Here is a 25,807-nt window from a genome sequence, read left to right on the forward strand (position 1 = left end):
CTGAACCAGATCTCTTGTCATACGCAGTAAAACGAGGGCTGTAAGCTGGAGTTTTCATGGGTTTGGATCCATTTCTCTGGTAATCACCTTAGAGCCTGCAAAGCTCTGGGTTGGGTATACACTGAAGAGAAGGAGGGGAAACCTAGGCAAGCTAAAATTATCTGGGATTGGAAGACTGTGTTAATAGCCAGAGTAGAAGAGCGTGAGGTCTGAGTTCCCCAGCTCCTAACCCAAGGCTTGGTCTCAAGGGCCATATAGTGAGAGCACAAGAGTCCTAACAAGGGCTGTAAGAAAGGCGTAAACATGACAGACTTCCTGGGACCAGAGACTGGCTCAGAAGGCTGAGAGTCAGCTTGACAGACCAAGGTTAGCTTCATCAGCAGATCTATGTGTGGGGACGAGAGGGGAGTAAAAGAACATCTGGAATGGAGTTAAAGCTTAAAGGACATTTACTAATAACTAGGCAATCCTGACTCTTTATGTGAAGGGAAGAGGGGCAGTTCTGCAGGGGTGAGGCCAGGCAGGGCTAGAGGTGTTGAGCAAGATAAAGATGCACACAAGCTGATGGCCTTGGCTGGGCCAAGGAGGTGGCTGCTAGGCAGTAGGAAGAGGAATCTTGAGCCAAGGCAGTCCCCATTCTCTGTACTCCAGGCTGTGGGGCTCTTGGGAAAGAAACAAGGAGGGCATATACTCAGATGGGTTTAAGCAGGAATGAAATGGAGACAAACGATTTCCTATCTGCCTTCTAAAGGAGATGAAGATTCTATCACAAATCTGAGAAGAACATAGGATAGACTCAGCCCTCACCACAGTCCTTGGGAGCTACTGAGGGTGTGGTGATTTGAATGCTTGGTCCAGGGAATGGTACTATTAGATGTGTGGCCTTGTTGGAGGAAGAGTGTCACTATGCAGATGGACTTTAAGACCCATCTTTAGCTGCCTGAAAGCCATACTTCTCCTGGGTCCCTTCAGAACAAGACATAGAACTTTCAAGTCTTTCTCCAGCACCATGCCAGCCTGGATACTATCATGCTTCCTGCCTTGATGATAATGAACTGAACTTCTGAACCTGTAAGCCAGCTAGTCTTTTATGAGAGTGGCCTTGGTCTTGGTGTCTCTTCACAGCAATGGAAACCCTACCTAAGACAGAGGGTCAAGTATTAGAGACAATACAACTGGGGCTGAGAGGGGCCATTATGAGAGACACCAATAGTATTTGAGTTCTCTGCTTCAAAGCCCATGTGCTTCTGCATAGAGCTGGCTTCCTCATAGAAAAACAGAACAAATGCTAGAAGAAAGCACAGAAGGTCTTTGTGGGCAGGAGGATGATCAGAGGATCATGCTTCTTCCCATGTCTACCACCCCCTCCATCCACTGAACTGTGCTCAAGAACACAGTTTGTGCAGTCTGAAGAGTGTGCCACTACTGCTGCATTCAGTAGAGAACAGGCACAGCACAGTCTAGAGGGGCCGGGTCACCGCAGTAGTTGCTGGGTTGGCTTCAGGAGACTGGTTTAAGAGTTGGACAGGATGAGAAAGCAGCAGAAATGCACATGTCTGTTGAACACACATCCCATCTCCCTTTTCTTCCATCAGGAATGCATAGACATCTGTTGAACACACGTCCATCTCTCCTTTTCTCCAATCTCATCTTTCCTTCTCCAGGAATCCTGGCTAGGGGAGTGGGCACCAATGGCCTGACAGCTCCAGTCTCTAACTACATTCCTAGAAGGTTCACCTTCACTATCCAGCCTGCAGCTCAGGAGTAATAACACACATTGATGGCCAGGGACTTGGCCAACAGCTGTCTGAACAAAGGCTCACATGGTAGAAGTCTCCATGGAGGTTTTCAGGCTTGGACAACTACCAGGCTCATCAGTGACTTACCTGAAGTATGAGGGAACAGTGGCCAACAAGTAACTAAGAGATGGAGTATGAAGAGCCACAAGATTATGAAATTACAAACATCAATCCCCAGGCTGGATTGAGTCCACTCATGGAATGAATACTGGATCCTGATCCTAGGCCCAAGCTGGGCATATATGGAGATGGACATGCAGGAAGCTTATGCCAATGGCCAGTGGAGTCAGCTGAGCAGTCAGCAGGCATCAGTGTGCCAAGGGGGATCTGGTGGGTATGGCATTGTTGACAGAGCACAGTCTCTGGATGAGGGAGATGCTATCTACAACACAGTGGGAGGGGAGGAGAGGACTCCAGTGAGATGTGTGTCTCCCCTGAAGGATAAGGGAAAACCAAGGCAGGGGACTAGGAAAGCTCTTGTCACCTAGGGCCGTATCTCTCTGCTGTAGAGCTGCAGACAGGGAATGAGGAAGCCTGGGCATCACCCGCTGTCCTTACAGACGCTCTTTGCTAACTTCCAGGCCAAGCAGGAAGGAGATGGGAAGTATAAGGATGGTCACTGGTGACCCAACCTTTACATGTGGGTGCCCAAAGAATGACCCACCCCTGTGTTTAGAATAGCTTGTCTATACTAAGGGAGCCAGATATATGTCAGCTCTTGGAAGGTGAAACCCTTACATGGCCTAGAGATATGATTATTTTTGCTATGATTTGGAGACTACACCTGGGACACTTGTTTGCATCTCCAACTGTTTTGAGCCACCTTTCTGTGACATCCACCCTCTTCTCCTGAGAACAAGATGTCAGGGCCAGAGACAAGGCTTTCCTGCCTCCAGCCTGGCAGGCCTTTGGGAATCTGGCAGGGGGAGAGCCCAGCAGCTAGCACTGGGTAAGCAGCATTCACTGACAGCACCCAGCACTGAGGGGATTCTTCACTGACACTTTGCTCCCCACTTGCCAGGTCACTCCCTAGAGAAACAGTCTGTGCACACCACAGGGCTGCATCGGATGGCTTGGCTCCTCCCAAGTCACAGCAGATGCAGCCTCAGCCAAGCTTTCCCCAAAGATTAGGAAAGGGGAGGTGACACAACCCAGAAAAATAATCTAACAGCAACAATGCTAAGCACTCACCTCTCTACTGATTAAAAAAGGAGAAAAAAAGATTGGACTGTAATACCATTTAATCCCCAGAAGCTAATCTAAATGTAACACTCAGAGGAAAACAAAAGTGGCACAGAAGAGATGCGCCAGCCCTGCCTTCAGGGAGACTGGCTTTATTCCCAAAGTGAACCCATTAATAGAGCTGGGAATGAAATGCCAGTTCTGTCTTTGTAAGGGGAGGGGATTACCAAACTGTTGTTTCTAAGCTCACTTTTAAGTCATGGATCTCTGAACAGCAAGAAAGCCTGAGGTTGAGGCAGCCCTTCCCATAAGCCCATGGCCAGTGCTTCCAAACCTACCTAGTAGGTGTTGGCTGGACACGCATGAGCTCCAGGCCATCGGCACACACAGACTATAAAGAACATATTACCCCATAGTCCTCAGACCTGCTCCTCTCCCTGTAGCCTGCAACACAGGAGGTAACAGTGCACAAACAGGGCCTGGTCAGGTGTCCCTGTTCTCCAGAGCTCGATGGCACCCACCTACCCTCCTCCTGTATCAGTGCTGCACAAAGCCCATTGTGCAGCCCTGGTCACTATCTCCCACACTGTCCTGCTTTGTTTTCTACATGGCACTTTCTATCATTCAGTATCATAGTCTTATCCACCCTTCCCCATATTGTTCTCTCCCTCTCTAATTATGTATATGTATATGTATATTTCTTAGTATTTGTCTCATTCACTGTGGACTATCTGTTTTGCTGCCTGGGAGGGGGTGGCTAGGGTCTTGTCATTTTCTGTCCCTGGAACACTGCAGCCTGTGGCTGCAGGATGGGTGAGTCATTCCAGCTGGCAGTGCTAAGTCCTGTCTCTGCTCTTGACACTGTCACTTCGTCCTCCCCCAAGGCTGCCAGTTATCTTTCTAAAGCACAGACCCAATTCCCCACTTAAAAGCTTTTTTTTATGACTTGCTGCAGCCTGCAGAACAAGTTCCAAATGGCTCTTGTGCACTGCTGGTCTTGTGTCCAGAACTAGCCTCAACTCCTGGCTTTGTGCAATGAATACCTTGGCCACCCCAGGCCTGCCTTCCTGACACCTCACCAGAACACTCCTGTAAGTTCCACTCGCCCTGTCATCTGAGCACAGAGCTGCCTGACCATCTGTCTGGGGCTACCTGGTGAGCTCAGGGGACTCAGATGCCCCACTGTGATCGGCTCAGGTCACCACTCAATAGCTCAGGCAGAGACTGGTGTGCCACGGCTTCTGTTCCATAAGAGCTTCACCACATTCCATGGCTCCCATTGCTCCCAAGGCGTCTCTGGGCACTTGAGAGTCCCTTGAGTGCTCGGAAGGTTTGGGTCTACGAAGATGAAGGGAGCAAAGCTCCCCCCAGCAAGAAGCCTGCACTCTGCAGACTAGACTGTGGTGACTAGGCATGGGTGAAAAGCCACACTAAGGGGCAGTGGAGGGGTCCTACCTTTAGGCACAGTAAAGATAGGGTTCTGTGGTACAGAGTCAAGAGGATTGCCAAGATGACTTTGCAGAGACTGGTCAAGGCAAAAGCAGTGACATGGGGAGAGGGTATGCTTAGGTAGGGCTGCCTGATATTAGAGACAGCAAGGACCACATCTCATCCTCAGCTAAGGAAGGAGGCCTGTGCCAGGTCAGAAGTCACACTACTCAGTCTCATGTTTAGGAGAAAGAATAATGAGGACAGTAAAGAGAGGAAGCTTCCAGACAAACACACAGGGCCCCCGGCTTCCTTTTGCCAATGGGAGGCCCAGGTACCAGAACACAGGCCATAGTTAGTTCCAGATATCCCCAAAATAGAATACTAGGCACCTCTTCATGAAAAATAGATATTGATAGTTCATCAGGGGAGGAGAGACAGAGGACAACATGGGCCACACTCTGAGTATACATCATACTACTACTTCTCCTTAAACACTCTGGTAGAAGACAAAGGCTGGACATTACAAAGGCTCATGGCAAGTCAGGAAGTTCTTTCCTAGACCTCGCTTGAGTTTTCATAGCTGCAGTTCATGTCTCTGGTGTTGATGCTTCTCAAATAAGGTTTGCTTCTCTGAGGAGTGCCAGAGGGCCTGCTGCCAGTTTCTTTTCAGGCCACAGACTATACCTGTTAGGCATGCAGTCCTTCCCTGTAGGGCCTCTCACTGGGGCCTGCAGGACTTAGTTAGGACTTGGTTAGGACTCATCACTTAGGCTGACAGGACAGAGCAGGGAACACAAAACTGCTGACAATTCCTACATTCATCCCACTTGACCCTAACCTGGCATTCTTAGAAGCTGGCCTTGGGGCCTGAGGTCCTCAGAGCATCAGGAAGTCTCCTTGTCTACATGTCTGCACTCCAATCAGCTTGTCACTCAGGGGGCCATAGTGGGCATCTTTTTTTTCCCTGATAAAACCCCACAGACAGAGTCTAGGTCCAAGGGAGAGCAGGCTAGCCATTGTCATGGCTGCTGCTGCTGCTTGGAAAGAAAATAGTCTTGATCTCTATTCTACTCCCCAGTTTCCTTCAGTAATAATCCTCTTAGTTCAATTATACAAGCTACTCACAAATGCATACTGTTTTTAGTGAGCACTTTACACAATGCTACCGTCTCATTTGGTCCTGTCAAAAACCTAAGCTCCCCTGAAGTCAGTACCAGTCTCCACCTGGAGGGTGGCTTTTCCCTGCTTTTCTGTATCATGCACCCACACCCCCAAGGAGAGCGTCAGGTGTCATGTGGCATATAGATCCAATACCCAGTGTCTCTCTTCTGTGCTTGCCTGCTCCACTGTGGCTCACCCTCTGTGGCATCTGCTATTCCAGAGTCAATAGTTGTGGGGCCTTCTATCGAGCTGCAGTGAGCTGTTCTGGTGTTTTACAACTGCAGTGCTCCATCCATAGCTGCTTGTATCCAAAGTACCTCTAGGGCAGGGTTCTTCAAGGACAGCTGCCAGGTACTAGCCTCCCCTCCCTGGTGCTTGTGGCTCTAAATTTGGTTGTGACCATACTCTGGGTATCAAGGGCATGTGTACTTGCTAATATGTAATCTAGCACTAGTAGTGTGTACTGTGAATGCACCGTGTGCACTGCTGAGGCTTAACAAGCACATCCCAATGCTGTGTAAACACGGGCAGAGACGTGTCTCAGTAGTTTGTAGTGGGTTGGTCAGAAGCTGCCATATATTAAAATGCTAAATTCTGTACCCCATGATGTGGTTGACCAAGACAAGGAGATCCTCACATACACTAGCTTTTGTTATGTAAACCTTGCCCCCAAGTTATCCCTGACTGGTTACTAAAGATGCCTATAGCGTGGGCTGGGTAAAGGGGGGGGGAAAGCAAAGGTTCCTGGGTTTGGGGTCTCAGGCAGAGACCACCACGGAGGAAGGAGAGAGAAGTCACCATGGGATAGCATGGATTGTGAGCGAATGGCATGAAGGCCAGCCTGTTGGAGTAGGAGTGGCCCAGGCAGAACAAGGCAAATGATATTTCAGGGTTATTAACAGGGGTAAAACAGCAGAGAGGGTTGATAGCTGCCCAGCTCTAGTGCTTTTAAGGTTTATTGTAAATATAAAGGTTCATTTCTTTTATTTGGGAACTAATGATCCAAGTGGGGTAAAACGCCCCAAAATAATATTAATCACAATAGTAGTTCTGATATCTGTCACAAGTCATACCTTAAGCAGTACACAACTGTGATCTGATAAGCACCTGACTGACCTTGACATCCTTGCCCTGGGGAGACTCTGCTTCCTGTGGCAAAGGCTTCTATGGAACAGTATGTTTTCTCTCCCAACCCTGCCTGTTAGCCCGGGACAATGGTGCACTTCTCCCACACCATGTTTTGGGCTGGCTGGTGGGGACATAGCATGATACTCATACTATACATACTATACTCATACAATAAACTCTGGATAACAGGACACAGAAAAGGAGCCTAAGCAACCATGAAAGAGACAGGAAAGGGAGGACATGCTTCACAGAGAGCAGGATATGTAAGAACACATAACCCAGTGGTGTGTGTTCTGAAACTGAGAGCCAAACAGTCTTAGACTTGCAATTCCACCAACAGAATTCATCTGACCCACGGGCGGCAAATGGGTTTCAGCTCAAAAGCTTATCCAACTGCTGCTGCTGGGCACAGGCGGGCAATGCTGAAAAGAGCCTGGGAACCACATGCAAGTTCAGAGAGAGGGAACTGGGGTCCAATTGTGATGTGTACCCCATTGCTGACTGGAACAGGTGAACATTCAACCATTTACCCCCACACACCATATTCTGAAGACCAATTCTTTTCATGGCTCTTCCTTTCCCCAAGAGACATCACTTTGCAGTGGCATAGGAGTAGAGTCTTACCAATGACCCTACAGCTTAGAAAAGCTCAAATATGTCTTACCTTCTCCTCTTCTCCTCTCTTCTCTTCTCCCCTCCCTCATCTCTCAGACAACACTGAGGCATCCAGTCAGTCTGTGTATTAGTAATTTGTCCCTGGCCTTAGGTAGAGTAGGGAGAAGCAAGTGGATAATAATTGCCTCCATGCCCACCAAAGTGGGTCTGTTAAGAATTTGCATAGGAAAATACCAGACTTGTCTCAGTTTCTACACCAGGACACTATATTTAAGAGGCCAATTAACCTGCCATGCCTGCATGGTCTGCCCACATGGATACAGCCTCTGCCTTAGGATGGAAAAAGATGGCAGACAGGGTGCCACAAAGCACCCATATCATGGTATGCACCCTCTGGATCCACCTCTGATGAGAACTGAGCCACTGGCATCCCTTGAATTCAGATAGAGCTGAATGCTACCTGGACTAAGAATGTTGAATGAATGCCTCTTTATTTTGTGTTCAATTCAAATTATAACATCTTAATAAGTCAACTATCATCAGCTTACTAAGTAGATGGGAACTGAAGGACTCAGTGGATCACCCAACAGTTTCTGTAGTAGATCTTATTATCTTCCAGGGAGGGTAGCAGTTTAAAGCAGCAAGTTTCAAGGGACATTAATCAGAGATCCTTGGATCAAAGTCCTAGGAGTACAATGATTCAGTTTCAGGAAATAGTTAATAACTCTCTTCCTCCTAGCTTGATTGTTCTAGAGTCTCTAAAGTTGGCTCTTTGTGGTCTAGGAGGACAGCACAAGCTTCCTGACAATGAGAAGCCAAGGCAGGCTGTGAATGAATCCCATGGGAAGAGGACTGACGGTTGTCATAAAAAATAGATGTGGCACAATAAATGCAGGATGTTCCCTGGGGTCTTAATCTCTTCTTTCAAAAAACTAGAGCAATCCGGTCCACAGTGCTTGGGTGAGGTGGGAGGGCGTACGTACCAGGTATTCATATCTACACCAACAACTCAATTCTTCCAAAACAGGAATCCCCAAGTTCTGATTGTCGGCCTCATCAAAAAGAGTCCTCCACTGACTGGAGGCTGGAGTCATCGGGATCTTGACTCAGGCCTCTGGAGATAATGGGAGGCTTCTAGGACCAACCCTGCTGTGTTGTTGGAGCAGCTCTGCCAAAGTTATATTAAAACTCCCTGATTTTGAACTTGCTGGCCGAGTCCAGCCATTCCTCAGAGGCTGTCAGCTTTGCCTCAGCAGCAGTGGAGCAGCATAGGGAAACTTCCACTCCCTTGCCATAAAAGCCAGTCTTTGCAGGTGTCTGATACCAAGGAAGCCAGGTTGTACAGGCCAGGACCTGAGAAAGGGCCATGCATATGTGACTGTGCGTTCTTGAGTCACTTTCCCCATAGCATTTCTATTAGCTCATGGCTTCAGTGAAGGCCTTTAGCTCAGTAGGCTGATCTCACAGGGATGCAAAGAAATAGCATTCCCTGGGAGGCTGCCACAGAGCTAGCTCAAGGCTCAGGAGTCTAGGTGGGAGGCTGGAAACTTAGGGTTTTTGTTTTTGTTTTTTTTTCTTTTAAAATACTTATAAATTCCTGAGCCACTTAAGAAGCTCAGAAGCTCATGTAAAGGTTTCAGAAATGGTGTTCCCAGAAGGTTCCCATGACTGGAGAAACTGAAACCATGGTTCAGAGTTTTAAGAAGCAAACATTCTGGAGAGCCACACCCTGGGATAGGGTGACTCAGCTAACTGCCAGGAAGACAATTGGAGCTACTCAGCTGAGTCCCTGAGAATAAGATGACCTGCTTCATCTTCGCGGCCACCAAGGACATCTCTGAGAAGAAACCATCACTGAAGCCTCTACAGTGTCTGTCATGCAGCTGAGAACTATCAGGAACATGAAGAAAGGTCATGAAAGCAGGGGTGAGTGATCCAGCCACTAAAGAGAAATCCAATGTTTCTCCTCAATGGCAAAGAGAGATCTTAAAGGATCCCAGTGTAATGATGGCAACTGTTAATATCAAGCGAAAAATACATTAATGTAGGAATCTCTTCAGAGATGAAGAATGATTCCCAATGACAGTGAAGTACAGACACCCCAGACACTACCAGTAGAAACTTTTTATTAGGAAAATTACACCAAAGAAACGCTAAAGGAAGCCCCTTCCTTGGGGGGCATGTCTCACTGTGAAACTCAGGCTGTCCTCAAACTCGCTGCCCACCACCTGTCTCAGCCTTCCAAGCACTGAGGTGACAGGTGTGCAGCATCAGGCCTGGCACCATCAGTTTTTTTGTCAGAAGGGAAGTGACCAAAAGGAACAATAAATGTGTAAGTCTAGTAACAACAGCAGTGACCTGCCTGTGAGCAAACAACTTTACCCACTGGATGTGGGGACGTGTCCACTGCAGAATTCCCTTTCACCTGCACACAAAGGGAGTCCTCACCTTTCTCTGACTGGCTATCCCTGGTACTTAAAACACATTCCTCTCTTACGCACCCCACATTCCCTCCATGCTCAGCAGGCAGATCTTGGTTCTTTACCTTGAGGGTGACTCACATCTTTCCTGAAGGATCTGGACCATTTATCATCCTTCCTGGGTTGGCTTGTGGTTTCCTACTGACCTTAATCATACAGCAATGGGACCACCAAGAGGTACTAAAGGATCTCCTGCCTTCCAGGCACATTTTCCTTACCTCCATTGAGGAGAAACATTGGATTTCTCTTTAGTGGCTGGATCACAGTTGTGAAGGGCACCAGGAGCCCAAGTGGCCAGGAAATCTTGGCTTCTCCTTCAATGGGATGATTGTACGTTCTGGCAGAAGCACTCTGCTCTGGGATCAGGAATTCTTCCCCAGAGGAGTAAACGGTTGCAGGAATAGAAGCAGGGAGATGAAGGCAGTGCTCAGCTCATTTCCCACTTTCCTATCCTACCCATGATGACGGTGCCACCCAAATTTAGGACAAGTCTTTCCTCTTCAGGCAGACCTCTACTCAAAGACAAAACACAGAGGTGTCTTCTAGGTAACTCCAAATCTAGTGAAGCTAGCACTGAAGAGTAACCATCGAGGGCTACCAAAACAGACCATCTACTGGATCATAAGACAAGCTTCCAAGCAATTTCAGTTTCCTGTTTTCAAGTCACTAATTAGCAAATTAAACTAGAGAGCAATCATACCAAAAGTAGAAAATCCTCCAATGTTTGGAAAATCATCAATACATTTCTTCAAGAGGAGAAATCAGAACTAAAAATTAAAAAATTGAATTAAATTGTAATGAAAATACATCAGCTCAGAACTTAAATGCTGTAGCAAAGCTATATACTCGAGAGAACTTACAGGCATGACTGCAGATAGAAGAAAGGGAATGAAGCTGGGTGTGGTAAGCTTATCCACTGCTTATCCACAGTGAGCTACTCTGAAGACATGTGCTGTTAGTAACATCATGTGAACAGTAGTAGAGCAGCTTACTATTTATCTCTTAAATCAGCCAAATCACACAATGCAAATCTAGATGGCATGTGTCAATCACTTGGTGTGGCCTCCTGATGCAACTGAGACCCTGCATCTACAGGATGGTGGAAGCCATAGTCCAAGTCATACTACAGCACACTACCTTATGGCTGATGTTTCCATTGTAAAGTAGAATGAGCACACATTAAAATAGTGATCAACAGTAGCCTGGTATACCGGGCACTGAACCAGCAGCACCACCACTTGTGATCACCAAGCATGGTGTGCTGTACACAGCGGCCTGTGCTGCTGTCTCACAAGACTGGCTGCTCAGAGGTCTGTGCCCACTGGTGTGCAATGCTGTAGAAGTAAGTGTTCAGCCCCACTGTGCTCTTCTGGGCTACTGCCCACATGGTCCAAGGTTGTTTGAGGTGTTGCTAAATAGCACATGGATGCACTTTGCATTCTTAACAACAAATGTAAAATAGTCCATGTGATATCAACACAGCCCCTGCTTACTTCTAGAACTTCACCTATACCTCTCTTCTGCTCATTACTCTGGCTACACAGCCATCTTTCAGTTCCTTAAGTGAACTACAAGACTTCTTGTCTTAGGGCTTTTGCACATGCTGTAATAGCTTCCCTTTCCTTCCTCTGGCAGCTCTTCATCTCATAGGAGTCAGTTCAAGTGTCATTTTCTCTGCAAATCCAGCCTAGGTCAGGTTCCTTGGCTAGACACTTGTAGCACTGTATTTCACAGTACTGTTAGAGCATTGTGAACACTTGTTGGGAAGTTGCTTTCTCTGCAATTCAGTTTAAGAAAATGTTTTTCATATCTCAAATGTCAGTAGGCTCTTCCTGGGAGAGAAAGAAGTTGTCTTGTTCCTAGCTAGAACCTCAGTTCTAGCATGCTAACCAGGAATCGGAGCCATGCCACATGTGGTAAATGAATGAACGAAAACATGGACAAAGTTTACCATCTAAGTAATCATTTGGTTTGCTCAGTGCTGTTAGCAATGCTCCACTGTCTTGGAAGGAAACTCCCACCATTTCTGCCACTAGCAGCTGGCATTCATTCCTGTGACATTTACAATGCAATTTGCAATCATTTGCTAATCCGAAAAATCTCACAAACATTTTTTCCTTTGATATTTAAGGAAAATACTTTCTAACTTTGCACTGTTTACTACATGAGGGAAAAGACAGCGTTCTGGAAATCTATTCATCAAATCTTTCTCCACCAAGCAAGTGCTGTGAAGTGACTCAACGGCTGCCATTATTAAAATCTCTTAGTACTGGCTGGACTAAGAGACTCACAGATGGATCACAAAGAACATCCACTTTTTGAACATAGTCCTAAAGGCAGGATACCGATGTGGCCCAAGGGCCGGCAGCTCCAGGATAGTGAAGCCCATAGCCCTGCTTCATGGACCCTGAAGACTGCTGACTCAGCCTCTAGCCAAAAGTCATGCTGCTACCACCATTAACAGCTGACACCATCCTATGCCTCCCTTCTGTAAGGAGACTATGTGCCACTGTGTAGGGTATTACAAAGTGTGTCCTAGTTGGAGGTGAGGAAACGGAGACCTCAATGACTGAGTGACTTGCTGGTAAGTGCAGAGCTGAGGTTGAAGCCAGTCTGTTGTCAGGTCTAGTGGCCTAAGGCTCCAACCACCCACTCCAGATTCAGAGAGTTCTTAGAAAGAACAGATGGGCCAGAGAGATGTTTGGTGCTTACAATCAGGACCTGAGTTTGGTTCCTGACATCCAACAGTCGTTACACTGTTACACACACACACACACATACACACACACACACACACACACCCCAACTTTTTTATTTCTTATGTATATAGATGTTTTGCCTACATCTATGTCTATATATAGAAGTTACAGACAGTTGTAAGCTGCCATGTGGGTGCTGAGAACTGAACCTGTGTGAGCAGTTAGTTCTTAACCACTAAGACATCTCATCTCTCCAGCAACCCCCTTTTAAAAACATTATTTTTAATATGTTTTTGTGCAATGTGTCTATGTGTGAGCATATTAAAAATAATAAAATAGATCTTAAAAAAAAAAGAAAGATAGCAAAGACAAAGACAAAGACAAAGCAAAGACAGAGCTCTGAAACAGTCTGAGTTAAGCTTTAGCCCTCGTCCTGTTACACATCCACTGTGTAAGTCAGGTCAACTTAATAGAGGGATCTGTCTACTTGGCTTATGGATTCAGAAGCTTTAGAACATGGTCCCTTGATACTGAAGCTTTTGGGCCTGTGACAGCATAAGACATGATGCAGGGAACTTGCGGTAGAGGAGGCCTGCTTACCTCATAGCAGCTGGAAAGCAAGGAGCAGGAGGTGAAGGCCAACATGCCCTTCAAAGCTATGCCTCTAATGGTCTAACTCCCCGTTTCTAGAGTGTATCTTCTAATGGCTTTACCATCTCACAACAGCACTGTGGCTTGGATCATGTCTTTAACTCCTGTGACTTTGGGTGGGTGGGGCATGTGATACAAAATTACCAACCAGCTGTGATCTCAGGCAAAGGGTCCTTGACACAGTAGTAATAGCATACTAGAGAACCAACCTGAAGGTGAGCAAAGCCCAACTATTCAGTATAGGCTCAGCAAGAAGCAGTGGCCATCCAGGCGTGCTACAAACACCCAAGACCACTGTCTTTCACCTCATAAAAACCATATTGGTCCATTTCTATCTTGTCTTTCGAGGTCAAGAGGATGCAAAGGTGGCCTGTGACAACCAAGTCAGGTTCTCGAAGGCAGGTGGCAGGGCACCAGGTATTTAAGGGTGAAGTGCTTTACTTTCCTGTTGATGGAGAAGTCCCTCATACGATCAGGGGTTACACTGCCACAGTGGTTGTCACCTGGCTCCCCATCCTCCTTCTCAGTCTGACATGAGGCTTTCACAGTCTGGGGTGAAGCTAAGGCTCTTTATGAAATAGGTCCTGCTGTCCCTCCACGAAGGCAAGGACACCTTGCAGGCTGATGGCACACACCTAAATGTCCTCTGCCATTCAGGAGACATTAATATTTAGGCTCTTGGGGGTAGTGGGAAAGGGCAACATGCCCAGGGCTGGGTACCCATCCTTTTCCTGTCTCCTTCCACCTGATGGGGGTCCTGCCCTCCCACATTGTACATCCCCATTGTCCCTCTAGGGCTTAAGGTTTCAAGACTGTTGTTTTCTTTTCCTTCCTTGGTGCTGCTTATCAGCATCCCCTAGCCACAAGTGTTTCACAATGTGGGAACAAAGGGAACCCCGTTCCTTATGCTACCCCACCATTTCCTCAGGTCTGTTCTGACTGTATATCAGTTCCACCCTATTCTCCTGGCTTTCCACATGGTTCACGATTATCCATAGTATTTTCTTTCACAAGTACTTTGTCACCTCATAGTTATGCAACCCTCCTCTGACTCTGACACCTTCTTCTCATGGTGCCAGATCCAACCATTTTGTACCATGATGGGCTTTTCTGGTGACTCACCTAATTTGCTGGGAGAGAGACGCCAAGGGAGCAGAAGGGGTTGATAGTTCATCAGAGAATCCCAGTCTTCTGACACACAGACCATCTTTACACTTAAAATTTTCCTTTCCCAGGGATTTGCACCCCAAATGATTCATGAAAAAGCTCACACCTCCTTGCTTCTGACAACCTGGTTCAGTGTTCATGGACAGCAGCACAGGAACGTGGCAGATGGGGCTGAGTACTGGCACAAGCCTTTGACCTCTCTGAGCCTTTTTCATCTGGGAGGACAGCAAGAGTGTACTGAGCATGAGGAGCTCTGTGTGTTCAGCCGGAGCAGGAGGCTCCCACAGGGGACACACTGACACTCCGATCCCCATCCCCCACCACCTCATAAAGTAGTGGGCCAGGGCTGAACCCCAGATCCCTTGGAGCCTGTTCACTGCCCCTCACCTAGCTGGATAACAAAGCAGCTGCTGCCCCAGAAAAAGGCAGTGGCTGCAGCCCACTGCAACACACCAAGGAGCTGAGAAGAGCTGTGTGCTAATCTGGGTAATTACTGATGGCCAATGGCTACCTTCAGCCCAACTGAGGGGGCTGATGAACAGATGGCTGTCTTGTTATTAGAGAAATTTGCCATCAGGCAGGTGGCAGCAGGCTTCAGGCCACACATGGGGATTTCTACAGATGCAGGCAAGTTTACAAAGAACAATGAGCAGATCCTTACTTTATTGTGCTCTCTGCTTTTGAAGCCGCCTCGTGGAATTGTTGAGAAGACAGTTTATACAGCTCAGCATTCTACAAAGAGAAAACACAGAACTGGTTACCAAAGGTTACCATCCCCTTCTAGAAGCCTGTGGGACACAGCACACTAGAACTGGACAGGTGCTTATATCTTATCTGGTGTCAGCACAGCCTAGGTCTTAGCTCCCACGGCATGCTGATCACTGTGATAGAATCCCAGAAAAGTGACTGCTGAAGGCAAACCATGGTAACTTGTAGTTCATGGAGCGGCAAGCTGCAGGCCACAGGCTAAATCTGCTGGCTACCTTGCTTGTAAATAAAGTTTTATGGTTAACACACCCATGTCTCCAGCTGCTTGTGTGCTGCAGGATCCATGGAATGGCTATGGTGGTGCCTGCATGGTCTGCAAAGCCCGAAACATTTATTTCTTGTAAAGAAGAATGTGCCGACATTGATCTTTTCCCATCCCTATTTGGACAAGTGGACCATGCTGCCTAAAGAGATCAAGTGACAAGCTGAAGTCATACAGTGAGCAGCAGGGTCAGGGTTATCCAGGGTCTTGACTCCTACAGTAGACATGGGGCATACTCTGTTGTCCCATGATGCACTGTGGGAGGTTCTGAAGGCATGTATTATTCTTCCTGCAGTTACCCATTACACATACATCTATGGAGTCAGGGTGGCAGGGAAAACTTAGGAGCAAGAACATGCCAGCTGTGTTTGATCCTGGTGTTACATTGTGATTTTCAGTAAGTTGCTTAACTTGCCACTCTGGTCACACAGGCTCCTAGCCTAGCACTTTCCTTTTACTCTAATGCACCGACATCTTCATTTGCTCCTGAGAAGACTGATACTGACATCCTTTCAGCCTCAGGCTGAAGCACTCCGGGTGGGAGTACTCAGACCCATGCACAGTTGGTCAGACATCAGAGTGCGGGGGAAGGCCACACCTGGAGGCTGAGACAGGGTGGGTCAATTTGCTCCTGTACAGAGGTGTAGGGTAAGTGGTCAGATGTCTTGAGTGGGGTATGAAGCCAGTAACAGACGCCTTTGTGCGGTGTGCTGTGGTCAGGTCCTATACATAACAGTATATTTACTCCTGAGAAGGGATTCTCCATGTTTCAGAGAAGCAAACAGCTTCAGGTTCATCAGTCCTTGCAACAAGCTGACGTGACAGTGCACAGGCTGTGCTTCCTTGCACATATGTCAGGCTCGATCTGGTTCTACCTACCTGCTAAAGAAAAACAACAAGCTAGTCCCTGGATGGTCAGGGAAAGAAAAGTCTGACCATGGGTTGCCAGGAGAGTACATTATGTGGGGTGGAGCCCAATTAGGTCTTAGGGAAGGGAACTAAGGCAGAGGACTTTCTTGGGGGACTAAAGTATGAATGCAGGACTGGGCTGGAATCAGGCTCCACCTTTACCTGTTCTCTGAGATTTCCATTGTCTACAGTCTCAGGCAGGTTTGATGGGAGGTCAGCATGAGAAGGAAACACTTGCAGGAGAGCTTAGAAGCACAAAGTCCCTGGCGGGAAGCCTAGAACCTGGAAGGTGGAGCAGGTCATCTAGCTTATCCCTTCTAGTTTCTTCTCTCCACACCAGGGAGGTCCTTCTCTAAGGCGTGCCAATAACTCCAGCACACAACAGGCATGGAATAAACACAAGTCTTCCTCACAGACTGGCATTGGAAGATCTATACTAATGTCACACTCTGGAAGCCTTCTGCTGCTTCTCTGGAGTCCTTACACTCCCATCCCTGCTTCAGAATGGTGTGACATTCCCTGATATAGCTGTCCTGGTTAAGGATAAAGGCAGAGACACCCTGATCAGTCTCTCCCAACTTCTCTAGCACATATTCTTTTGTGACCTCCTTGGGATCACTAGGTTCTAGTAGAGCCCTCTGAGGATGTGGCCTGGCCCATGGGCCCACAGTATGACAGCACTTTGGTGTGTGCTGGCTGCAGTCTATGGGTAAACCACTTACTTCCTCCAAGCTTTGATTTCTTAACTGCAGAGTGAGAGAAAACCAGGCACACAGATCTCCCTCGACCCACACAGCACTGTAGAGCTTCTGAAGCCAAAAAGAACCTCGTGTTCTTTCCACAGAGCCTGGACTTTCTTGAGGAACCCACCTGGCTCAGCCGTCTCTTGAGTTTCTTTTCTTCTATATGTGTTCACAGAGTTATATCACAGGCTTCCAGGCCCCTCTCAAAGAGAGGACTCAAAGGCTGAGATGGGACCCACGAGAGCAGGCAGAAGAGGCCTAGAGCTTTGCTCTGTCTGGTAGGCAGCATGCATCTGTCCCAGGGGACACGGAGCCAATCATGTGGTCAGTAGAATTTGTCATAGGAAGTGTCTACAGGCCAAGAAGTGGTTATAGCCACCCCACTGTAGCTTCCTCTATTTTCCTCATGATGACTCAGTGAAAATCCCCTGTTGGTCCTATCCTGACTGTCTATACAGACCAAAGGCTTTGTAACAACCACTGGCCCGGAAGCACAGAAGTCTCCAAGCCACAATGGGGGGTATACATTACATTACTACATTTGTTCATGAGCCCTTGGTTCTCCAGCCTTCCTCATTAAGGATAAGTATCCTGCAGACTATAACTTGTCATAATTGTGGGCTTCTTGAGGACTGGCCAACTTGTTTATCCTGAGAACTACTAGGTATGGGGGTGGGGTCCAAGTTAAGTAGAGCCTGTGCCCTGGCTATATGGGGTGCTCAGAAAACACAATGTCACAATTACGAACAGGCACAAGGTCAGTAGTTCGAGCTGTAGGAATACCTACCAGAGCAGCCTGCAAACTTGATTAGACTGTCTTCTTGGGAGCTAATACCTGAACTGAACCAAATCAAGGCATTTCTTTTGCTCCCCCTTACTGCCTCTGGTGGTTCTGACAATGGAGTCCATGGCCTAGCTCATGGTTGACTAGCACCCAACTTTACAACACAATTTTTGTCACATCAGTATTTTCAGAAGTGAAAGCAGGCCAGAGGCTATAGTGAGTTGCTAACCTGCTAGGGCCTGTAGACTAACCCCACCCCTCTTCTTTCTACTTCTGGGTGAGGTCATGTTATACTTGTAAGCACCTTGTGGGCAAGTACTTTAATGAGAGAGCATTCTGTGAGGCACACTGTGAGTGGGCACTCTGTGAAGGAACACACTGAGTGAGCACACCCTGTGAAGGAGTACCTTGTAAGGGAGCAGCACAGTGGGGGTGAGGGCTCTGTGAGTAAGCCCTCTGCACCCCAAGTCAAGTAGCTCCCTTGGACCCACCATGTCCTTTAGGCCAATAAATTCTCCAACTGTTGTAAACAGTGCTGAGGAGAGCAAGTGCCTACCTTCAGCTCTGTGTGCAAATGAGCTTATCTACAGAGAACATTCTAGAAGTCAGGGTCTTGAGACAAAGACTAGATTTATTTCTAACAAACTGTAAAGGATGAGCAGATATGAGCCAAACAAGGAGGAGGTCTCATGAAGAGAGAGAACAATATGTGAGTGCCCAAAGGGCAGTGCAGGTACACCAGGGAAGCAGGGACTGTCAAACAGTGGGATCGAGGGTGGGGGTGGGGGTGGCTAAGAGACACAGTAGGTACAGTAGATTCAACTTCAGGCTCACAGCCTGAGTCCAATGAGGGGTGAATACAAGTCTGGCTTTCTTTGTTTTGTGTGTTTGAAACAGGGTTTTGCTCTGTAGCCCAGGCTAATCTAGAACTCATTATGTAGACAAGGCTGGACTGAGGGCCACAGTACTATTCCTATCTCAGCCTCCTGAGTGCTGAAACTACAGTCCTCAGCTACTATGCCTGTCTTTTTAAGTGAGGGAATAACAAAGCAGTCCTATTTTTAAAAGACTGTAGCATATGTGGACAATGGAGTCCCATCTTCCTGGAGGGGTCATCAGCACTGGAGGGTCCTGGACCACCAGGGCCTGGGAGCTATAGTTACCACAGAAGCTCACAGGCTTTCTGACTGCTCTCTGAGGGGCCTGCACTGTCTGCACATCATCTGTGCCCACCATCAGGAGCTGATAGTTTTGGAGACTTTTCTTCCCGTACAGTCCTCAGGTCCCCACTTCTGGAATGCCTTTTCCTCTACTCTAGACAGCTGCCCCTCCTCCGCCGCCTGCAGCTGCTTCTTGAGCACATCTGAAGGCAGAAGACCTGATCTCCATTAATTAAATCTGCCATTAAAAATTAAATAACGTGAGTAAGAAGGTGTGAGTATTATCTCTGTGGGTTTCAAAAGTCGCAGTGTTTCTTCAATTACTTCCCAAGCAGTTTTCATATTTCATACTGTCTGATTTCTCCAAGGGCCTGGATTTGCAAGATCAAAAGAGAGTGTGAGGGTGAGAGAAGCAAGGTGGGAAGGTGGGAAGGGGAGGATGGCATCAAAACTTGTCATGGGCAGGAGAGATCAACCTGCTGCTCCCAGGCAGAGCTAGAGGAAGCAGCAGAGTAGGAGGATGTAGGGGCACAGAGGTTGGCAGCAAGTCTACCAGTGCAGGTCAGGGGAGGCCCATGTGTCCATGTACATGACGATGGATACAGAAACAAGAGCATATCCTATATGCCTGGAAAAGAGCTGCTCCTGGGCCAGAGCCCTCAACACACACACCTAGGGCAAAAGCATTCATGAATGACTACTAAGGGAAAGAAAGCAGGGCTGTGTGTCATGCAGACCCAGCTTGAGAAGGGTCACAGCATTAGAGAGAATTGAGGTTCCTAAGCAGACATCACTGTGGGGAATGGTGTAGAGCCATATAATAATCAGAGCACCAGGCTACTGCTGCTCAGGTCAGGACCTTCCTCCTAGTGTGTGTCATGGGTAAGACTTGCACTGCCATGTCCTCTCCTCTGCACGGTAAGAATGATGATGGAGTAGTCTGCAGTGGGGGAGGTTCAATGCATTATGGAATCACACAATGCCTGGCATACACTGGACATTCAATAAATGTTTTAAGAACTTAAACATCCCTCACTTTATGCGTATGAACCAATAAGGCCAGCAGAGTGTGGAAGAGTGAGCTGAGGAGTGAAAGAAAGCTTTTCAGGGGGCGTGACCTACACCACCATAGGGCTTTTAGTCTCTTTTGCTCATGATCTATCCCCAGAGCCTGTGAGAGGGCCTGGCACGAGAATTGCTGAATAAACTCAAACCAAGGCCAGAACCTTGCGAGTGATGCACAGGCTAGTTAGGAGCAAGATAGCTCCTCGGCTCCAGCTGAGCACTGGGCCTGCACTCAGAGATCTAGCAGGCTACTGCAGACCTAGTTGGGGTAACACATGGTATGACCAGGGTACAGGGTACAGAAGAATAATGGCTTGTAGAGGACAGGCAGATTGAAGCTCAGTGACTTGGATTCCTTCCCAAGTGGTGGGAGTATTTTAACACATGCTGTGGGAGGATGCAAGGGGCAACAGTCACATGCGTGCTGGCTCTGGCAGCAATGTACACAGACTCAGTATCCAATGAGGGTGAGAAATATGTCCTGTCAGAAGGTTCACTGGCCTTCCCTGGCCAGGCACTATTGTAGGGACTGGCCAGCAGGCTGATTCCTGGAAAGCTCACAGTAGGTATTCTGAGGTAAGAACTTGGCAGATGAAAAAAACCAAGGAGGCCCAGGCAGGCAAAGGGACCACCAAGGTGAAAGGACAGGATGCCAAAGAGCAGGGTGGGGCAGGTACAGGTTTCTTCAACAGTCCCATACTGTGATTCAGGAAAAACATAGTGACAGGTGTGCAGACCCAACACTGATCTGAAATGTACAACTAGTTGAAGGGTGTCCTAGCAATATCAGTATAGGTGGGAAGGGGCCCAGAGCTGGAGGCCGAGGGGAATACCAGAACTCTGAGAGGAACAAATTGAACACAGGCCATGAATGAATGTGAACATATCCAACACACTATGGTCCCACCACTTGCTTATTTATATGGTCAGTAAGCATATATTGGGTGCTTGCTATTTGCTAAGGCTTGCTCTACAAGCAGTGAGCACAGCAGGTGAGGGGATGGAGCTAACAGTCTGGATATGGAAGAAGTAAACAGATAATTTCACTTAGTGTCAATGCCACTTAAAAGATCTCACAAAGCTTAAGGAGCTGTGGTTTTCAATAGATGTCAGGAAAGGCCTCTCCCTTAACTGACATGAAGTCACGGCCTGAGCAGGTTCTGACAGGGTGACTGTCCTAGGTGAGTTCTTGATAAAACAATAAACACTTTCAAGGTGAGATGAATAGATACTGAAGGTCATCCAGCGATGACCACACGTGCAGAACCTATATTAGGGACAGTAGGAAGTCACTGGAGGGTATGCTATGAGATATGGCACCAGAGATCTCTTTTAGAAGGATCACAGGCAGCAAGCAGCAGCCTAAATGGAGAGCAGTGGAGGCAGCCTGGCAACCTGGAGGCTACTGAAGTGACCTTGGTGAGAAGGCCAGGTCCTTAGTGGTGGACAAACAACCTCTGAGGCAGTGATAAGGAAAGAAGCACAGATTTTTGCCTTGGCTGGTAGAGATGGCTTAAACTCAGGACGAGGCTGGCATTTTTGGCAGGGTCCACTTGCTAAGTATTGGCTGAACAGGAAAAGCCTTTGTGTCCTTATCAGAACTGTATCTGACTGTTCCCTTTCTCTGTCCCTTCAACAGTAACCTTCTAGAGAGCCTCCTCTCTCTCACACTCCTACCCCTGGTGTTTTTATTACATTCCTGCACTAGAGAATGTCACCCTCCACCCAACTCCTAGAGATTAACTGTCAATTATCACGGCTTCCTGCCCCTGGGGTCTCCACATCAAGCTGCAGCTGAATGCCAACAATGGCTTTGCCTTTCCTTTCTCCCCATGGTGCTCTTCTCACTCATTCCTCCCCATTGTAAAGTAGACTACTACAGACTGCTCTGCATGCAGATGCCTCTGCTGTCCCCTGTGGTTGCACCCTCTTACCAGCTCCCCATCCAGGCAGTGGTAAGAGAGGTCTTTACTGACACTCTGGGCTGGGAACTTGCAAAGACATGCCCCACCCCCCTCCCCAATCCCCTGGGAGACTGGGCCTCTGCTAACAACCCTGGCACTATCCTCAGTCTCTATGCATCACTTGCAATGCCTTACTTACTGTTGAAGCCTTCAGGATGATCTAAATACTCCTTCCTCTGCTGATTCTTCCCTGTCCACTTGGGAAGCTCTAAGGTCCAGTAGCATCCCTTCCACTGAATGAATGTATTTGGTCTCTCTAGTCAGACTTCTCATGGCCTTCTCCATGCTCTATATTAAGATACACTTTTCAGCAGCATTTCTCACTATGCACTGCAGTCATCTGCTAATTATCTATCTCCCTTGGGAACTGCTTCAGCTCCAGGGTAGCTTTGTATCTTTATTGCCAATGCTTGGGCAAGCCCTGAGATGAACCAATGAATATTTTTAGTTATTTATTTCTATTGGTTTGTTTGCTTGTTTATTGAGACAGGTCTCTTTTTGTAGCCTGCTGTCTTAGAACTCACTATGTGAGGTTGGCCTCAAGTTCAGAGAGCTGTCTGCCGTGGCTTCTAGAGGGCTGGGTATAAAGGTGTGTGCCACCACACCCAGCCTAACCAAAATGTACCTGAAGAATGGCTGAAGGGCATCTTAATTCATTCTAGACCACTCTGTACCTACCACCTTTGGCCTACGTGATTAGACATAGGTCCTCAACTGGCAGAACCATTTTCCTAAAACAATTCTCATACCCCCACCCTTCCTTTTCTAAGGCATCCACCCTTACTATTTCGGGTACCCCTCATTCCTAAGGACAGTAGTCCATGCTCTTATTTCTTAACATACCTGCCATCTAAGCCTCCCACACCCTCTTCCAAGTCTGAACTGCTAATTAGAGTGCTGGTGAGGTGGTTGTAGGTGAGACCCTTTCAGAAGTATTTGCATTTGTGAAGAGGTAGAGCGAAAACACACACACACACACACACACACACACACACACACACACACCACCACCACCACCACCACCACCACCACCACCACCACCACCAGCACACCAAAACACCAAAAACCTTCTGCCATTCTGTTGGTTCTGCAATCTCTACCATGCCTCTTATATGGGTTTGGTGGATCCTTCCAGCCTTTTGGCCACTCCTGGGGTTGTGTATGTTTTACTAGGTGTGTAGCTGGGGTGGGAGAGGAATTTACTTGGGCATGTGTGCTTTTTAATGTATGTACATAGCATATATATATATTTATATGTATATATGTATATATACACACACATATATCACATAGTAACAAAAAAGCAAAGCTGTATTAATTGGCAATAGCTGCACATTTTCTGTAATGATTTGCACTGAATACTAAACATGAGGCACCAGACCTTCAGGAATGAGAGGTTTCATCCAGAAACTCCTTCTTTATGTGAGGGCAAGATGTGTGTCTGGATATGGGTGACCCTCTGGCATTCTGGTCTGGAATGACAGGGTGTGAATCTTGTAGCTCCTTAGGTAGGACAGATACCACAGAACTTACGAGAACTGAAGGCAAGATGACCACATGTGTGTATGGCTCTTCTACTAGAGCAGAGTAGCTGCAACAGACAGCCCTGGCCCTGACCCAGTAAGAGATAGCCAAGAATCCTCAGAAGGTTTTGTATTTGAGAACATAAGAATGGGTCTGAAAAGGTGAATGCAGGGTTTGCTCAAGAAAAAGTTCCAAGAAGTTCCTGATAAACGGTGAAGAATGAAAAGGTCAAAGTCCTGTTTAAAGTGATGTGAGAAAACTGATCTCACAGAGTGTTGCAGTACTGAGAGGTCCTGGGCTTATGTGCTGGTACTAAATTCACAAAATTTGGTGAGGCCAGGGAGCAGGCATGAGGGAGCAGGGCCATCACAGAGCTTGTATGGTTATGAGAAAGGAGCCTTAACCCAGCCTTAACCCGGATGTACAAAGGCTGTGGCAGGGAGGGGATTTAAGGGTGGACTCCAGGAAAGCAGGATTGACAAGGCAATCTCCGACTGAATCACTCCACCAGCAGAGCTTGGGAGGAGGCACACAGCAGGGAGTACAGCAAACCCAGGCGTGCTCTGGGGCTGCTTGTTGGTTTGGGTTTTGTTGTTGTTGTTGTTGTTGTTTTTTTTTAACATTTGCAAAACATATTTGGCTAGCGAATATCTAAAAGTCAAACCAAGAGCTATGTGTCTTAATTCTAGCTTTGCTACTCATGTGACCCTCAATAAAATTACACAGGGTCTTAAAGCTGTGGGGTATGCTCATTCTCTGCAGAAAAAAAGATCAAAAGTTCTCAAGGACAAACCCATAGTTAAAAAGTCAGAGGCTGGAATTCCATGGCTAAGGAATAGCTATAGGCCCTGGGGATCCAGCTTGTTCAAACTGAGAAAAAGCACATGAAGGCTGTGTATTCAGGCCACAGAGGCAGGCAGAAGACAGTTTGGCTCTTTGTGCTGATCCTAAGGTTCCATTTGCAGAAGAATTACAGAAGCAAGGTTGCACATTCAGCAATTCTTAGCCCTTTGTGACAAGGCCTTCTGGGATACTCCTAAGAAAAGGTCCTATCTCTCCTAGAGGACTTCAGTGAGAAGGACACCCCAGGCAGGTGGCTTTGAGCATACCCTGCCCCTTCCTTCCCTCTCTGAAGAACCCTTTCACTGAATTTAAAGAAACCTTTCTAGCTGGATGGTCTTGGGAGGGGAGGGGAACACCTTCGTCTTGGAAGTTCATTGCTGAGCCACTGGGATCTACATGGCCCAAGAATTTAATCAAAGGCAAGACCCCCCTGGAACTCACACATACCTGCTCTTCACAAAACTGCAGATTCATGCAGAGCTGAGGCCTAAGATACAGGAATGAGGCAGCAGACCTCTTAGTGCTCTACTTCATTGGATCTTGTTCTTCAGTTTACCCTGGTTCTAACATGCCACTGTGCTTTTATATCTACAATTTCATGTGCTTGAAGTTCTCATAGGACTCTAAGGGCAGCTCTGCTGTCTTCCTCAGCTTAGCCTTTAATGTATAGGTCTATGGTCCCCATCCCTGGCTGTACCCTGGAATTACCTGAGTTATTTTCATAAGCTACGTCTGAGCCCACACTCAGTGGCTGGTTATTGGTGAAGGCTGGGCTCTGTGGGCATAGGGATTTTTAAAATGCTCTTCTCAGGGATGTTACTGTGAAGCTAAAGTTGAGAATCACCTTTCTACAGTCAGGGGACCCCAAGCTTGAGATGTGAGCTTATAGCCTAGGTCTTTCATTTACCATTGCTGTACCTTTAGGCAAGATACATAATTGTACTTCATCTTGGTTTCTTCAACTGCTCAGAGTGGTTAAAAACAACCTAGCAAGTTTCTTCTCTCCTTCAAAATAATATATGAATCAGGGAGACCAAGAAGGGGAGGACACTGTACAACTGATTCACCTTCTCATAAAGGTCACACAGAAGACTTGGAACATACAGTAACTCCACTAAGTACCCAACCCTTCCTCCTCATGAAAGAAGTTATCCCCAAAGTCAAGTGATTCCCAAATTCTGCTTGCATTGTTTAGAAAAAGCCTAAGGCCCAGAGAGGAATATTAGTTTGAGCTGGAGTCTGGAGTCTGCTGTCTCCTCTTGCAAGCTAGATACGTTAGGATGTGCCCTGTCCCTGCAGGCTCATGGGCTGAATATGTAGGCTTCAACTATGGTAGAAGGATTTAGAATGAAACCTTCAGGACACAGGACCCAGCTAAAAGAAGGAGGCTGCTGAGAGCAAGTCCTTGTCTCTTCCCATTTCTCTCTTCTGCTTCCTGTTTGTCAAGGAGTGAAAAGCAGCCTTCACCACAA

At 47.3% G+C, this 25,807-nt stretch overlaps 1 protein-coding gene across 1 annotated transcript in view; it reads right to left on the reverse strand.

Moving 5' to 3' along the window:
- Nucleotides 1–25,807, reverse strand: part of Chchd6 (coiled-coil-helix-coiled-coil-helix domain containing 6) — a 226,844-nt gene that overhangs the window by 22,109 nt on the left and 178,928 nt on the right. Inside the window, 1 exon segment of the mRNA NM_001106608.1 lies at nt 14,975–15,045. Within this exon segment, the coding sequence (NP_001100078.1) occupies nt 14,975–15,045 (71 nt within the window).

The sequence above is a fragment of the Rattus norvegicus genome, chromosome 4 (genome assembly GCF_021556685.1).
Source record: "Rattus norvegicus strain SHRSP/BbbUtx chromosome 4, alternate assembly SHRSP_T2T, whole genome shotgun sequence".
Taxonomy (NCBI): domain Eukaryota; kingdom Metazoa; phylum Chordata; class Mammalia; order Rodentia; family Muridae; genus Rattus; species Rattus norvegicus.